Raw genomic sequence first — 17714 nt, 5'->3', positions numbered from 1 at the left:
AAGGATATAAGCTGCAATATTTATAGCCACAGGCAAAATTTAAATCATGGCAGATCCTGACACTGATGCTCAATACTAATTTACTGCTCTTGGAAAATTCTTTAGTTCTCACAATTAGGCAGATAAAATGAATTGTGTATTGCCCTCAAATAGATACTGGTTATCCTGTATTTCAATTTAAAGTCTAAAACTCTTCAACTTAAATAGTTTTAAAACCCATTGTAGGGGCTGGCCCCATGGCGGAGTGGTTAAGTTCACGCGTTCTGCCTCGGGGGCCCAGGGTTTCACCGGTTCGGATCCTGGGCGCAGACATGGCACTGCTCATCAAGCCATGCTGAGGCAGCATCGCACGTGCCACAACTAGAAGGACCCACAACTAAAAATATACAACTATGTACCAGGGGGCTTTGGGGAGAAAAAGGAAAAATAAAATCTTTAAATAAATAATAAAATAAAACCCATTGTACACTTGCCTTTCAAGTCTCCACGTGCATGAGAAACAAATGTCAACTAATCTTATATACATGATAAAACATGAAACCAGAAAAAATCATTATCAAAAGCATTTATGGTATTAACCTAGAGTTGTAAGGAGACTTAGAGATAATGTACTCTAACCATGAACTTTTCCAGTGAGGAAAGTAAGGCCTAAAGAGGCTAAATGACCTGCATAAATTCTGCTTTCACCACAGAGCAGCAGAATTAGAACTCATCTAGTGTCTTTCCATTATACTATTCCACCCTTTATAGAGCCAGAGACTTTTAAAGTGTCTTAAATAAATCTTTTTTATGGTCATAGATAATAAATAAAGACATTTAACTAAGATAAATTCATTGTTAGAAATCTTAAGTTTTTAAGTATTTTGCTTTTCTAATACAGCAATTTAAAAATTGTCCCCTACAAGGCTTTATGTATTGTTTAAATAACATGCCTTTATTATTTATCTTTACATATCCCAGTTTTAATTATTCTGAATAGTTGGTTTTATAGCTTGTAAAGAGGTAGAAAAGACTGCAGGAACTACTTAAAATTTTTAAAAAGCTATAGCGATCATAGACTTGCCTCAAAAACCTCATTTATATAGTTAGGCCATGGTTGCTAGGCCCCAAAATTATCCTTTCTCAGAAAGCTCATTTAAAACTTCTCAGATTGAACTAATTCACCATCTTTTCTTGGAGAAGTATTTCACGCCAACTTTGTATTTTATGTATCACTCTAATAAATATGTTATCTCTCTTAGATGTCAACTATTTCCCTATAGCTATGCTGCCTCTTGTCACAACTGGAGAGTCAGTAGTGAGAAGTGTGAAATTTTTAAAAGTCTCCTGAGATATGGAAGGTATTACTGTTAGGTTGATGATTATTTTAGTGTTGTGTGAGAGGTTTTGAGCCTCAAAAACAAATGCATACTCTTTTCTGAAGAGAGATTTTAAAAAGCATCCCAGTTATAAAGGTGTCAGGCATCTGTGTTAGAATCCAAGGCCTGCTATTAATCTTGAGCAGGTCATTTGTGGCATAATACTATGAGCCTCAAATTCCTCATCTATAAAATGAGGACAGTCTTAGGACTTATCTCTTAGGATTGTTGTGAGCATTAAAAGAGAGAATTGTAGCACAGTGCAGTCAAATCATAAACAATCCATAGTCCATTATTGTTCTTACTTTTCTAAGTTTTTCCACTTTGTAATGTTTTTCTGGATCGGGGTTTGCTTCTCTATTAGGTTCAGAGCATCATTCGCTCCCAAACCAGTATGGGTATGCGTCACAGAGATCGTTCTACTACTGGTAACACCCTCAAGTCCGGCTTATGTTCAGCCCTCACCACCTACTTTTTTGGAGCTGATCTCAAGGGGAAGTTGACAATCAAAAACTTCCTTGAATTTCAGCGTAAACTTCAGCATGATGTTCTGAAGCTAGAGGTAGGTATTCCTTGGGCTTCAGGGGACCAGGGCACATATGCGCATGGAGCCACTGGGTTGAGAGGGCCTGCACTATTGGCAATCTTTCAATCTACCTCCAACTGTGAGAACTGATTGGTTTGAACCTTATCAGTCATCTACAACCTGACAGCAGGTAGGAAGTAGTATATTCTTTGAAAATGTCTTAGAATAAGGTAGTTCTGGGATTGAAAGCCAAAAAGTCTAAATTGAAAATTTTAATGTCTTCAGATACCCAGCTTGAGAAAAAAGAGAGATTCAGAGCATTTCTCAACCTGAGCATGTATCCCCAATTTTGTTTATTGTGTAGAAGGCACAGGAGGTGGAGATGAAGGGAGATGATTAGTAGCTCTTTCTATGAAAGTTTACAAAGGTAATAACAGCTGGAAACACATAATGTCAAAATAAAAATATATCTGCTCAGAGTTACAGAGGTGTCATACTGTGCTTGGGGATTTACTTTTCCACTTAAAGTTTAGACCATCATGCTATTCAGTTCCTGGACACAACTCGGTAAGAGCATTACCTTTTTCTATGTGTATATTTATTGAATTAAGTGTGTTTTGGGTTAATTGGCTACTGAGTCTGCTCAATTCAAAACATTTATTAAATGCCTTCTATATGCATTTTTGTCTGGAGGCGAAAAATGAAGTCTAATTTCTTCAGATTTTTAAAAATTCCCTTACACTGGTGTCTCTCTACCTCTTTTTTTTTTTTTTTTTACCATGTGCCCTACTTTAATATTCTTTAAATTTTTAAAACATTAAATACTATGACTAAAAACACATACAAGTATTGGAGAAAATCACTGCTTTGTTTTTTGTTTTTTTTTAAAGATTGGCACCTGAGCTAACAACTGTTGCCAATCTTCTTTTGTTTTTGTTTTTGTTTTTTTTATTCTTCTCTCTAAAGCCCCCCAGTACATAGTTGTAGATTCTAGTTGTAAGTGCCTCTGGTTATGCTATGTGGGACACCATCTCAGCATGGCCTGATGAGCGGTGCCATGTCCAGGATCCCAACCGGTGAAACTCCAGGCCGCCGAAGCAGGGCCTGTGAACTTAACCACTCGGCCACAGGGCCAGCCCCAGCACTGCTTTGTTTTTAAACTATGCATATTACTTCTCTATCTGCTCTCCCATTTTTCCCCAAGGTTCTGATATACTACTCCCACCTCTTCCACCCACCTAACTCAATTGAGACAGTCAGCAAAATCACAACTGGATTCCCATTATTGTTAAGAACATTGTTTAATATTCATACTCTAGGATAGAAGCAGAAGTATGGATAATACTAAAAGATCAAACTTTGAAATGTGCTTTTGTACTTGTTTTTTGAAAATGGTCTAATTGATATTCAAAGAATTTACCTCAAAAAAACAAAGTAATTGATCTCCACAATTCAGTCTCCTTAAGGAGGCTCTTGTGGCCCCTATAATAAGTGATAAGTGAGAAAGATATATATATATACACACACTATTTATACGTGTATACACACACACACACACACACACACTATATACATATATATGTAGTACAGGGGAGGAAAAACTTTATTTCTACCCTTCTAGGGTCTCTGGCTAGGCCTAAGAATTAAATTGACATAAGACAGATTAACAGGAGAAAAACAGAGAGACTTTTTTACACGTACATGGGGACGCCCTAGGAAAATGAAGACCTAAAGAAGTGGCTAGGCCTAAGTGTTTATATAGTAGGTTGAACAAAGAGAGGCAACTTACCTTTATCAAGTTTGTATTCATATCACCAGAAAGGAAAGTCAAAGTCGAGAGTAATCAGTACAAACAAACCTTCTTAGAATAATTCTTACCTTCCTTTAGTCTCCCCATGTATTTTAGTTACTTTTCCACAATTGCCTCTCCTGGTTTCTTTTCTGCTGGTATAAGGAGGACATCTTTCACATGGGAGTTTTATCACCTGCTTTCAGGAGTCCAACAATTTTTGTGTAAGAGTTGGTATGGAATAGGATTCTAGGGCCTTGGCCCCCAGAAAGCATCTTCTTTGGAAACATTATAACATAATCTAGTAATGTAAGTTTTTTAACTTATTAATTATATAATTACAATTTAAGTAGAGATCCGTAAAATGTAGTTAGAGAATAAAGCGCATGCTAGAAGAGTACTTTTAACAAACTTTAAACAACAATAGAGAGTCATCCAGAGCACAGAGCAGATGCCAGACTGACCCCAATCTAGCCTAACACTCAGTAGGAGTCTGGACACACAGTAGGAGTCTGAAGAGACAGAGCATGAACTTTCGTCTTTATCCTGAGATGCTCTAGAGCTGAAAGCCCGCTAACATATTGTATAGATTTCCAGTGAGTAGAATATTATAAAGCAGATTAGAGATTTCATGCATGTGTACCTGCACATAGCCTACACCCAAATGCAGAAGAAAAGAGACCTAAAAGACAGTTGTATCTAAGATGCTTATTCTAGAAAGTCCTCTCGTATTTGACATTGACTTAAGATCATCTGTAGGCTTTGGGCCAAGACATACCAAAACTGTTCGCCAATCAGCAATTCCTCGTGGAAGGAAACCAATAAACCCAGACTAACATATAATAAGTATTCTATAAATGTTTATTAATCCTGAATCCATTCTTCCCACATAACGGCACAAGTCCAGCAAACAAGTGTCTCTTTATCAATAACCCACATATTTAACATTTCATGGATCAGTACTGTGTCTTCTTAACTAGATTTGTAATTCTTTGAGGAAGTGTGAAGAACAGAAAGAGCATAGGCTTTGGTGCTCTCATACTGAGACCTTGGTTAAAATTTTGTTTCCACCACTCACTGGCTATGTGACATGTGAAGAGTAATTTATTCTCTCAGAGCCCAGCTCCTCATTTGTAAAACAGGGTGATGGTTAAGTGAGATAGTGTTTCTTATGGGCTGAATTGTGTCTTCCAGAATTCTTATGTTGAAGCTCTAACCCCCAGTACATCAAATGTGACTGTATTAAGAGATATGGCCTTTAAAGAGGTGAATAAGTTAAAATGTGGCCATTAGGGTGAGCCCTAATCCAGTCTTACTGATGTCCTTATAAGAAGAGGCTTTTTGGACACACAAAGAGACACGAGGGGTACACATGCACAGAGGTACAATCGTGAAGAGACAGCAAGAGGGCAGCCAACTGCAAGCCAAGGAGAGAGGCCTCAGAGGAAACCAACTCTGCCTGTACCTTGATCTTGGACTTCCAGCCTTCAGAAGTATGAAACAATAGATTTCTGTTGTTTGTCACCCAGTCAGTAGTATTTTGTTATGGCAGCCATAGCAAACTAATACAGTGGTATTTGCCTAACACGACCTAGCATGTACTATGCCTTTAATAAATATTCTTTTACCTACTCTTTTATGCCCTCTGCCAATTAGTATGGCAGTTGGCATATAGTAAACTCTTAAACAGGTTATCTCAGATGACTGAAAGGCCTTACTTTCATTTACTATCCAAATAGTTTTCTGATAAAACATCTGGAAAATGGAAGCAAGTTTTGTTTTTATGAAACACTTTTAATTTTACTTTTCAAAGTTGGGGTAATTTCTTCCCTCACTGAGTATGAAATATAACTTCATCATCAATTCCAAGAGGAAAATGGAAATGATTAATAGTATCTTAACTTTCATATAGGTTTTATAATTCCATTCTTCTCTCTATCCATCTCTTACTAGTTTTATTTCATTACTTAGTTACCTACTTTCAAATTTTAGATCAAGGAGATTTTTTATTCCATGTAGTTATTTCTCCTTTTTCTCACCACAGTAGTTTTTTTGAGTGAAGAGAACACTATTTCTCTGTCAAATTTAATTTCCCAAGGGATCAGGGAAGAAAAGTCCATAAACATTTATTGGGTGCCTCCTGTGAGCCAGGCGATTTACATGTATTCCATGCCTTCTTTATTTTAATTCTCGCCAACCCTATTGGGTTTAGTGGTGTTATACCCATGGTACAGATAGAGAAGGTAAAACTCAAAAAGGTAAAGTCACAGAGCTGTTAAATAGTAGACCCAGGATTCCAACTCAGTCTCTCAGACTGAACTATTTTCTATTCTTTATCTGATTCTTATCACTTTTAGTCTGAGATGAGGTTTCTGTGCCTGACATATTTGGAGCTTTAAAGAAAAAGTGTTCTGAATTTTAGGAACAGAAAAAAACTAATTTCTTGAATATGTATAGTCTACCTTCTTCAGCACCATCTTCTTCCAGTTCCTTTGCCCCTCAAGTTGACTCTTATAACTGAGAAGAAATATACTGTTCTTTTGTATTTATAAGATACTACCTAAACTAGCCATTTAATTTCTTTTCATAACAATCATTAGCTTGTTAGATTTTTTTTTTAATATTTTAATACTCTTACTTCTGGTCATATCTGTTTTATTCTACCCTTATTTCTCTATTTGGAAACTCAAAAAACATGGGTTTGAAGGAATGACTTAAGAATACACAGTTTATTTTTTTTTAAATCTCTTTTAAAGTTATTAAAAATTCCATCTAAGGCTACCAAGAGCTATTGAGTTCAATTCCTTGGAGACAGATGCCAAGTCTAATTCCAGTTAATATATTCATTGATTTCTTGAGGACTACAGCAAGTAGGATGTCAGTCAAAAATGAAAGATAATAGAGAGTTGAGATTAGAAGATCCAAGATGGCGCCGTGAGTAGTCCTCTTTGTCTCTCGCCCTTCGAGTCTACAATTATTTGGACACTTATCGCTTGACAAAGGATATCCAGACAGCATCTCAGGACGTCTGAGACACCCACGCGACTATACATCGGAAGGCGGACGGACTTTCCTCCGGGAGGATGTGGAAATAGGTGAAAACTCTCCGACCCCGACGGGCAGCCTAGTACCCGCAAGCAGCTTTCTTCCAACGGACGCCCCCAGAGGATCCACACACACCTAGGGCAGGAGCGAGAACACAACAGAGGAGCGACGGTGGAAACAGGTGACCAGAACCCTACCTAAACCCTCCGCAATTACTCCTAAACGCAGAGGGAAACTTTGGAGTTGCACACCTGAGCCCGTGGGGAGAGTCTCTCCCCGCCATTGGCGGGGAGACCCAGCCTGGTGCTCGGGGCGCCCGGAGGGTCCCAGAGAGAGTCACGGAGGGTACGGAGGTCTCCCAGCTGCCGTTGCCCGCCCCGTGGGACTAGGGATTGCCGGAGATCTCGGAGAGGACCGGGGCTGGGGGAACTTTCAAAGGCCGGTTCTGCGACCCGGAGGGGAAGCGCTGGAGCTCCGCCCGGGCAGCAGACAAAACTCTCTGTCTGCCGTTAGCAGAGGGGCCACGCTGAGCATTCACGGCTCCGGGAGAGGCCCGGAGAGAATCCCAGAGGGCGGGGCGACCCCCAGCTGCCGTTGCCCGCCCCGTGGGGCTAGGGATTGCCAGAGATCTCAGAGAGGACCGGGGCGGGGGGAACTTTCAAAGGCCGGTTCTGCGACCCGGAGGGGAAGCGCCGGAGTTCCGCCAGGCAGCAGACAAAATTCTCTGTCTGCCATTAGCAGAGGGGCCACGCCCAGCATTCAGGGCTCCCGGGAGAGGCCCGGAGAGAAGCCCAGAGGGCGGGGCGACCCCCAGCTGCCGTTGCCCACCCCGTGGGACTAGGGATTGCCAGAGATCTCGGAGAGGACCGGGGCTGGGGGAACTTTCAAAGGCCGGTTCTGCGACCCGGAGGGGAAGCGCCGGAGCTCCGCCCGGGCAGCAGGCAAAACTCTCTGTGTGCCGTTAGCAGAGGGGCCACGCCGAGCATTCACGGCTCCGGGAGAGGCCCAGAGAGAATCCCAGAGGGCGGGGCGACCCCCAGCTGCCATTGCCCACCCCGTGGGACTAGGGATTGCCAGAGATCTCGGAGAGGACCGGGGCTGGGGGAACTTTCAAAGGCCGGTTCTGCGACCCGGAGGGGAAGCGCCGGAGCTCCGCCCAGGCAGCAGGCAAAACTCTCTGTGTGCCGTTAGCAGAGGGGCCACGCCGAGCATTCACGGCTCCGGGAGAGGCCCAGAGAGAATCCCAGAGGGCGGGGCGACCCCCAGCTGCCATTGCCCGCCCCGTGGGGCTAGAGATTGCCAGAGATCTCGGAGAGGACCGGGGCGGGGGGAACTTTCAAAGGCCGGTTCTGCGACGCGGACGGGAAGCACCGGAGTTCCGCCAGGCAGCAGAGAAAACTCTCTGTCTGCCATTAGCAGAGGGGCCACGCCCAGCATTCAGGGCTCCCGGGAGAGGCCCGGAGAGAAGCCCAGAGGGCGGGGCGACCCCCAGCTGCCGTTGCCCACCCCGTGAGACTAGGGATTGCCGGAGATCTCGGAGAGGACTGGGGCTGGAGAGAGTTCCAGAGACCCAGCTTAGTAGCCTAGGGGGAAACCCTACAGGCTCACAGCAGCCTTAGGGAAAGCCTCTGCACAGCACCAGTAGAAGGCACCCAGCCGCCAGCCACAAGGCTGGAAGACCCCAGGGTAAAAGCAGCATAGCTAGGTGTACTAACCACAGACTGTAGAAGATGCCAATAGCTCTCCTGCGACCCATAGAGGACAAGTGAGATTCGGTGGGTGCCGACAGCAACGGAGCGACAAATATAAGTGATCCCACCCCTGGCCGCTGGAAAAGCCCATAACACCGTTGCAGACCCCAAGGAGAGAGCACATCTAGGTGGGCTGCAACAGTAGGCACCTGCAGCCTGAAGCCCCCCTGTGACGGCCCCCACGGCAGAGGAGGGAATCCAAAGGGCCACTGTGGCTACGAAGAGGGGCCCAGGCCCAGTTAGCAACTACGGACAGGGTTCCTGGTTGGTGAAGTATAAACAGCTGCTCCCCCCACCGCAGCAGCTGAAACAAGTGAAAGGAGCAACTAAACTCTATCTCCATGCGGAGGCACAAATCAACAACATCAAGCAATATGAAAAAATACATTAAATCTCCAGAACAGAAAGAAAGTAACAAATACACAGAAAACAATCCCAAAGAAAATGAGATATATAACCTAAATGATGATGACTTCAAAACAGCCATCATTAAGATTCTCAATGAGTTAAGAGAGAATTCTGACCGTCAACTCAACGAGTTCAGGAGCTATGTCACAAAAGAGTTTGATACGATAAAGAAGAACCAAACAGAAATATTGGAAATGAAAAACACAGTAGAGGAGATTAAGAAAAATCTAGATTCTCTGAACAGTAGGGCCGATAATATGGAGGAAAGAATTAGCAATTTGGAAGATGGCAATATAGAATTGTTGCAGGCAGAGGAGGAGAGAGAAGCATGACTTAAAAGAAATGAAGAAACTCTCCGAGAATTATCAGACACAATTAGGAGATGCAACGTAAGGATTATAGGTATACCAGAGGGAGAAGAGAAGGAGAAAGGGGCAGAAAACCTATTCAAAGAAATAATGGCTGAGAACTTCCCAAATCTGGTGAGGGAGATGGATCTTCAGGTGACAGAAGCCAATAGATCTCCAAACTTTATCAATGCAAGAAGACCAACTCCACAGCATATAGTAGTGAAGCTAGCAAAAGTCAACGACAAGAAGAAAATATTAAGGACAGCCAGGCAAAAGAAACTAACCTACAAAGGAACCCCCATCAGGCTATCAGCAGATTTCTCAGCAGAAACTTTACAGGCTAGAAGAGAGTGGAATGATATATTCAAAAATCTGAAGGACAAAAATCTACAGCCGAGAATTCTCTACCCAGCGAAAATATCCTTCAAATACGATGGAGAAATAAAAACTTTCCCAGATAAACAAAAATTAAGGGAGTTCATTGCCACAAAACCTCCTCTTCAGGAAATCCTCAGGAAAACCCTCATTCCTGAAAAATCCAAAAAAGGAAAGGGGCTACAAAACCAAGAGCAGAGGAGATAAGTAGAAGGACAACAACAGAGAGTAGCAGCTCTACATCAGAACAGATTAAACCATGGGACGAGAAACAAAGGAAATTGAAGAAAACCGGAAAACAAGACACAAAATGGTAGTGGTAGGCCCCCACGTCTCAATAATCACTCTAAATGTAAATGGATTGAACTCCCCAATCAAAAGACACAGAGTGGCAGGATGGATCAAAGAACGAGATCCAACAATATGCTGCCTCCAGGAAACACACCTCAGCCCCAAAGACAAACACAGACTCAGAGTGAAGGGATGGAGAACAATACTCCAAGCTAATAATGAACAAAAGAAAGCAGGTGTCGCTATACTAATATCAGACAAGGTAGATTTCAAAGCAAAACAGATAAAGATAAAGAGGGACAGTATATAATGATAAAAGGGACTCTCCACCAAGAAGACATAACACTTATAAATATATAGGCACCCAACACAGGAGCACCAAAATTTGTAAAGCAACTCTTAATAGAACTAAAAGAAGACATCAACAACAATACAATAATAGTAGGGGACCTCAACACACCATTAACACCAATGGACAGAACATCCAGACAGAAAATCAACAAGGAAATAATAGAATTAAATGAAAAATTAGACCAGATGGACTTAATAGATATATATAGAACACTTCATCCAAAAACAGCAGGTTACACATTCTTCTCAAGTGCACATGGAACATTCTCAAGGATTGACCATATTTTGGGAACCAAAGCAAACATCAATAAATACAAGAGAGTTGAAATAATATCAAGCATCTTTTCTGATCATAACGCTATTAAACTAGAAATCAACTACAAGAAAAAAGCAGAGAAAGGTGCAAAAATGTGGAGACTAAACAACACGCTTCTCAACAAACAATGGATCATTGAAGAAATTAAAGAAGAAATCAGATATTATCTGGAGACAAATGAAAATGAGAACACGACATACCAAATCATTTGGGATGCAGCAAAAGCAGTCCTAAGAGGGAAATTCATCGCAATACAGGCTCACCTCACTAAACAAGAAAAAGCTCACGTAAGCAACCTCAAACGACACCTAACAGAACTAGAAAAAGAAGAACAAACAAAGCCCAGAGTCAGTAGAAGGAGGGAAATAATAAAAATAAGAGCAGAAATAAACGATATTGAAACAAAAAAGACAATAGAAAGGATCAATGAAACAAAGAGTTGGTTCTTCGAAAGAATTAACAAAATTGACAAACCCCTAGCCAGACTCACCAAGAAAAGAAGAGAGAAATCGCAAATTAATAAAATCAGGAATGACAGAGGAGAAATCACAACAGATACCAATGAAATACAAGAGATCATAAGAGAATACTATGAAAAACTATATGCCAACAAATTGAACAACCTGGAAGAAATGGACAAATTCCTAGACTCCTACAATCTCCCCAAACTGAATCAGGAAGAAATGGAGAATCTGAATAGACCAATCACAAGTAAGGAAATAGAAACGGTAATCAAAAACCTCCCCAAAAACAAGAGTCCAGGACCAGACGGCTTCTCTGGAGAATTCTACCAAACATTCAAAGAAGACTTAATACCTATTCTCCTCAAACTGTTCCAGAAAATTGAGAAAGATGGAGAACTCCCTAACACATTCTATGAACCCAACAGCACTCTGATCCCCAAACCTGACAAGGACAACACAAAGAAGGAGAACTACACGCCGATATCACTGATGAACATAGATGCAGAAATCCTCAACAAAATTTTGGCAAACCGATTACAGCAATACATCAAAAAGATTATACACCATGATCAAGTGGGATTTATACCAGGGACACAGGGATGGTTCAACATCCGCAAGTCAATCAACGTGATACACTACATCAACAAAATGAAAAACAAAAACCACATGATCATCTCAATAGATGCAGAGAAAGCATTCGACAAGATCCAACACCCATTTATGATAAAAACCCTCAGTAAAATGGGTATAGAAGGAAAGTACCTCAACATAATAAAGGCCATATATGATAGACCCACAGCCAACATCATACTCAATGGACAAAAGCTGAAAGCCATCCCTCTGAGGACAGGAACAAGACAAGGGTGCCCACTTTCACCACTCCTATTCAACATAGTACTGGAGGTGCTGGCCAGAGCAATTCGGCAGGAAAAAGAAATAAAAGGAATCCAAATAGGTAACGAAGAAGTAAAATTCTCGTTGTTTGCAGACGACATGATCTTATACATAGAAAACCCCAAAGAATCCACAGAAAAACTATTAGAAATAATCAACAACTACAGCAAAGTAGCAGGGTATAAAATTAACGTGCATAAATCAGTAGCATTTCTATACACTAACAATAAACTAACAGAAAAAGAACTCAAGAACTCTATCCCATTCACAATCGCAACGAAAAGAATAAAATACCTTGGGATAAACTTAACCAAGGAAGTGAAGGATCTATACAATGAAAACTACAAGACTTTCTTGAAAGAAATAGGCGATGACATAAACAGATGGAAAAACATTCCTTGCACATGGATTGGAAGAATAAACATAGTTAAAATGTCCATACTACCTAAAGCAATATACAGATTCAATGCTATCCCAATCAGAATCCCAAGAACATTCTTCACAGAAATTGAACAAACAATCCTAAAATTCATATGGGGGAACAAAAGACCGCGAATTGCTAAAGCAATCCTGAGCAAGAAAAACAAAGCCGGCGGAATCACAATCCCCGATTTCAAAACATACTACAAAGCTACAGTGATCAAAACAGCATGGTACTGGTACAAAAACAGGTCCACAGATCAATGGAACAGAATTGAAAGCCCAGAGATAAAACCACACATCTATGGACAGCTAATCTTCGACAAAGGAGCAGAGGGCCTACAATGGAGAAAAGAAAGTCTCTTCAACAAATGGTGCTGGGAAAACTGGACAGCCACATGCAAAAGATTGAAAATTGACCATTCTTTTTCACCACACACCAAAATAAACTCAAAATGGATCAAAGACCTAAAGATTAGGCCTGAGACAATAAGTCTTTTGGAAGAGAATATAGGCAGTACACTCTTTGACATCAGTTTCAAAAGAATCTTTTCGGACACTGTAACTCCTCAGTTGAGGGAAACAATAGAAAGAATAAACAAATGGGACTTCATCAGACTAAAGAGCTTCTTCAAGGCAAGGGAAAACAGGATTGAAACAAAAAAACAGCTCACTAATTGGGAAAAAATATTTACAAGCCACTTATCCGACAAAGGGTTAATCTCCATAATATACGAAGAACTCACACTGCTTAACAACAAAAAAACAAACAACCCGATCAAAAAATGGGCAGAGGACATGAACAGACATTTCTCAAAAGAAGATATGAATATGGCCAATAGACACATGAAAAGATGTTCATCATCGCTAATCATCAGGGAAATGCAAATCAAAACTACACTAAGATATCACCTTACCCCCGTTAGATTGGCAAAAACATCCAAAACCAAGAACGACAAATGTTGGAGAGGTTGTGGAGAAAGAGGAACCCTCATACACTGTTGGTGGGAATGCAAACTGGTACAGCCACTATGGAAAACAGTATGGAGATTTCTCAAAAAGTTAAAAATAGAAATACCCTATGACCCAGCCATCCCATTACTGGGTATCTATCCTAAGAACCTGATATCAGATATCTCAAGAGTCCGTTGCACTCCTATGTTCATCGCAGCATTATTTACAATAGCCAAGACGTGGAACCAGCCTACATGCCCAGAAACTGATGATTGGATAAAGAAGATGTGGTATATATACACAATGGAATACTACTCAGCCATAAAAAAAGACGAAATTGGCCCATTCACAACAACGTGGATGGACCTCGAGGGCATTATGTTAAGCGAAATAAGTCAGTCAGAGAAAGACGAACTCTATATGACTCCACTCATAGGTGGAAATTAGTATATTGAGAAGGAGATCTGATCGGTGGTTACCAGGGAAAAGGGGGGGTGGGGGGAGGGTACGGAGGGGGAAGTGGTGTACCCACAACATGACTAACAAAAATGTACAACTGAAATCTCACAAGGTTGTAATCTATCATAACATTAATAAAAAAAAAAATTTAAAAAAAATGAAAGATAATCGAGAACTCTTTGAAAGATTATGATTAATGTTAATTTGGGGGGAGGGCAAAAAGGAGCTGTTATTATGTCAAAGAAAAGCAAAAACTAATTTATACAAGAAGGAAGAAGCCAACTCCAGAATACACAGCAAGGAAAGTGAAAGTGTATCATCTAATAGAATTCCAATCTGAGTATGATCTTTTCTATAAGTGTTGGGGTTCGCATGCTTATTGCATAACCAATCAGATCATCACATTTTTAGAAGGCGTGAGTATCAATTCTCTGAAGGCAAATTAGATATAGTTCAAAGGATAGCAGTGACTGTCTCATATTTCCAATCTTCAAGAAAAAAATAGTGATGTTAACTAGATTTGTTCAGTCAGAAAGAAAGATAAAAGGGAGACATAAAGAACTATGCTAATTATTCTCATCTGTCAGTAAGAGTAGAGCAAAAAAATAAGAGAGTTAAGATAAGATAAATAGTAAGGAACTTGTTAAAACAAGTTATAACTACAACTACATGATTAAAAGTACCTAAGGAAATTCCAGAATCACCTACCCTTTACATCATCAAGCTGACATCTTTATAGTCATCTCTTTAAAGTGCTAAAGTAGAATTAAATCTATCATCCCCCCATGCAGAGGACCATATTAAGAGACAAGCCTCAGCTCTTCTCCCCAAATCCCCCAAGTACATAGTTGTATATTTTAGTTGTGGCATGTGGGACGCAGCCTCAACGTGGCCTAATGAGCAGTGCCATGTCCGCGCCCAGGATCCAAACCGGCAAAACCCTGGGCCGCCAAAGTGAAGCACACGAACTTAACCACTCGGCCACAGGGCCGGCCTCCTGAATCGGACTTTTTAAATTGATCGTTCAAGTGCGGAAAACTGTTAGAGATTGATATTTTTCTTTGACTTGCAGATAACTTTGCAATTCCAAAGTCCATATGTTAGTGATACCTTTGTAATTCTTGGCAACCTCCAGGATTTTCCTATCATCAGATATCTTTAATTTACATTCTAAGTTAATTTTTAACTGGCCACAAGAAAAAAGGAGCTCATAAACAAATTATAAAGATTTGATCTTCCTCCAGTGGAAATTTTTCCTCAATCTATCATTCAAATAGCCTTATCAACCATTTTTTAGTAGAACACAGGTCTACTCAACTTATGTATGAGTCGTGTACCAATGTATCAAAAGTTCATAGGTCACTTATTTGGAATTCATAATGCAGTGATACTTTTTTTAGTCTCACACATAACAGGATATTTAACTTACAATGTAGTTGAATTCAATACAGTAAAATGACAAGTAGTATGAAAGAAAATCATTGTGAATTTATAGTTTAGTGTTTCATCTATGTGTACTCTTCTAGCTGCCGCAGTCTGTGGATGTAGACCTTGAGCTGTATCAAGTGTTTTAACAAAAGTTTGACCACATATTACATGAGAAAAATACGAGTCAACATTTTTTGAGAGTTTACCATGAGCAAGGCACTATTCTAAATGCTTTATGTACATCATTTCATTTAATCTTCACAACACTATGAGGTTGGTATTATAATTATCTACATTTAACAAATGAGGAAACTGAGGTACAAAGAGGTTAAGTAACTTGCCCAAGGTCTCACATATAATAAGGGAGGAGCTGCGATTTGATTCCAGGCAGTCTACCTCTAGAGTCCACTCTTAACTACTAACTTACATGAGCTCTCCAGGAGCTGCGCTAAATGCTCAAGGTACAAAGATGAACAAAACGTTGTCCCTGCTCCCAAGAAGCTTGTAAAAGTGAGATGAATGAACCAGAAATTCTTGCACAGTGTTGTAAATACAGTACTAGAGATATTTATAATTGTGCAGTGAGAATATAAAATGGGACATGTAAATCAGTCTGAAATAAGAGAGCAAGAGACTGCTCAGGGAAATTTTCCAAGAGGTCGCAATGTTTGAGTCAGCTCTAACTCTGAAATTCATTCTATCTATAGAATAGGGTGGTTAATTTTCATTCGCTCTTTGTTCTGGATGTAGGATAGATGAGAAGAGGCAAGGGGGCACTGAGTAACACTGGGACTGGAGCCAAGAGAGGGTGACAGAGAAAATGACCTTACCAAATTTGTCCCAAACCAGGCTTAAATTAATATATCTCCTAGGTGTTTGCATGTTGGTAAAGGAACCCTGTGCCCTCAAGTCCGGTCTGCTGAGATCATTAAGAAAAAGATGAACAGCACGGGGCAGGATAAGGGAAGAGAAACTTTCTCCAGATTCTCCAAGAGCCAGCTGGGCCTATAGGCAAGTTGAATTTGGCCTCTAAATCAGACTTAGGAAGAAGAAATTTAGACTAAATGATGTCTAGGGTATCTGAGTAGATCTTTTCATTTTTATCCCTCTTATAGCCATCTTTAGCTGCAGATGCCTTTCAGAATTATGGTTGAAATTTATGGACATTTTAAAATTAGGTCTTTAAAGAATGACAGCTGTACTAATGAGTGGAAAGATGCTTGTTTGTCCTTTTCTTTTTTCCCTTCTTTTAACTAATTTGACTTCAAATAACTTTCATAGATCTAATTTTTTTCTTTGTTAGAGAAAGACAAGATTTTTTAAAATAGCTTTAGTCTCTAGCCTCCCATTCAGCCTTTGAGGCATCTAAGGAGTCTAGGCAATGTCTTAGGAACCGGAGTCAGCTTTGCAGTGATTTGTGAGTAAATAGTGCATTACAGCCTGTTGAATTCAGACTCAAAGCAAATGCCACTTTAGAGGGTCATATATATTACATGAGATTATTATCTTCTGAATTCAGTTAATAGCACAGAAACTTTTTGTCGTCTCTTTCATTTCTCATTATTTTTCTTATTATAATAGAATGCTTTTTCTCCCTCCCACCCACATTCTCCTTATTTGTTTTGTATCTGTCTACCACAACATTAGCAGGAATGATTTTTCTTATTAGAGCTACTTGGACTAATGAAAAATTAACTGCTTCAGTCATTTTTTAGCATTAAAAAAGGCCTCTTCAAATAAAGTAATGCCAAGCTATCTTTTGGGGGATGCCCCCCTTTTTTTCTTACCAGTCTTTCCTTGAGATGTAGTAGCCTATCTACCTAACGGAAAAATAAACAAAAGCCAAAATGTAAGACTTGTCTTTTTTTTTTCCTAATAATAAATTAAAATTATTGAGTGTTTAGATATGTGCCAGGCATTGTGTTAGATACTGGATATACAAAAGCAAGTAGACCCTAGTTCCTCAATGTGAGGAGTTACAATCAGACTGGGAAGTTAGACAGTTATTACAGTATAGGAAGAAAAGTACAGTGATGGAAGTATGTACAGAATAAGTACACAATAAGTGTTTGTCAGAAGACTAATCAGTATACAGTTATGTCATTTGGATTTTTAAAACATTGATCTGAATTTGAATTTTACCTCTTTGACCTTGGAAGCCTTAATTTCTTCATATGTACAATTGGGATAATATCTCCCTCACAGAGTTGGAAGGAGGACTTCCTGAGATCAGAGAGCACCCAGTGCAATGCCCAGCATACGTTATGCACTCTAAAAGGGTTTATTCATTTACTCATTCATTCATGGCCACCTGTTTGTTGTTTTGGTGCTTAGTGTTGGACTGCTCCACAGAGCACCTAACCAGGCTGCTGGTGTTTCCTGCACTCCTTTTATTATCAGAAAAGGAAATGAGGGAAGAATCAGTGACTTGTGCTTCCTGACATCTCTGTCCAGTGGCCCATCTTTATATTCTTTGCAGTTTTATAGCCTTTATCACTTGAAAAGATTCCAGAAAATTGTCGTATTCACTGTCGT

At 40.1% G+C, this 17714-nt stretch overlaps 1 protein-coding gene across 7 annotated transcripts in view; it reads left to right on the top strand.

Moving 5' to 3' along the window:
• Positions 1–17714, top strand: part of MICU1 (mitochondrial calcium uptake 1) — a 280401-nt gene that overhangs the window by 192103 nt on the left and 70584 nt on the right. For all 7 annotated transcript variants that reach the window (XM_070565467.1, XM_070565458.1, XM_070565477.1 and 4 more), the window contains one exon: positions 1723–1920. In XM_070565467.1, the coding sequence (XP_070421568.1) occupies positions 1723–1920 (198 nt within the window). The remainder of the gene's footprint in view (positions 1–1722; positions 1921–17714) is intronic.

Source organism: Equus przewalskii, chromosome 1, assembly GCF_037783145.1.
Source record: "Equus przewalskii isolate Varuska chromosome 1, EquPr2, whole genome shotgun sequence".
NCBI classification, from domain to species: domain Eukaryota; kingdom Metazoa; phylum Chordata; class Mammalia; order Perissodactyla; family Equidae; genus Equus; species Equus przewalskii.
This window is presented reverse-complemented; position numbering and strand designations above follow the sequence as displayed.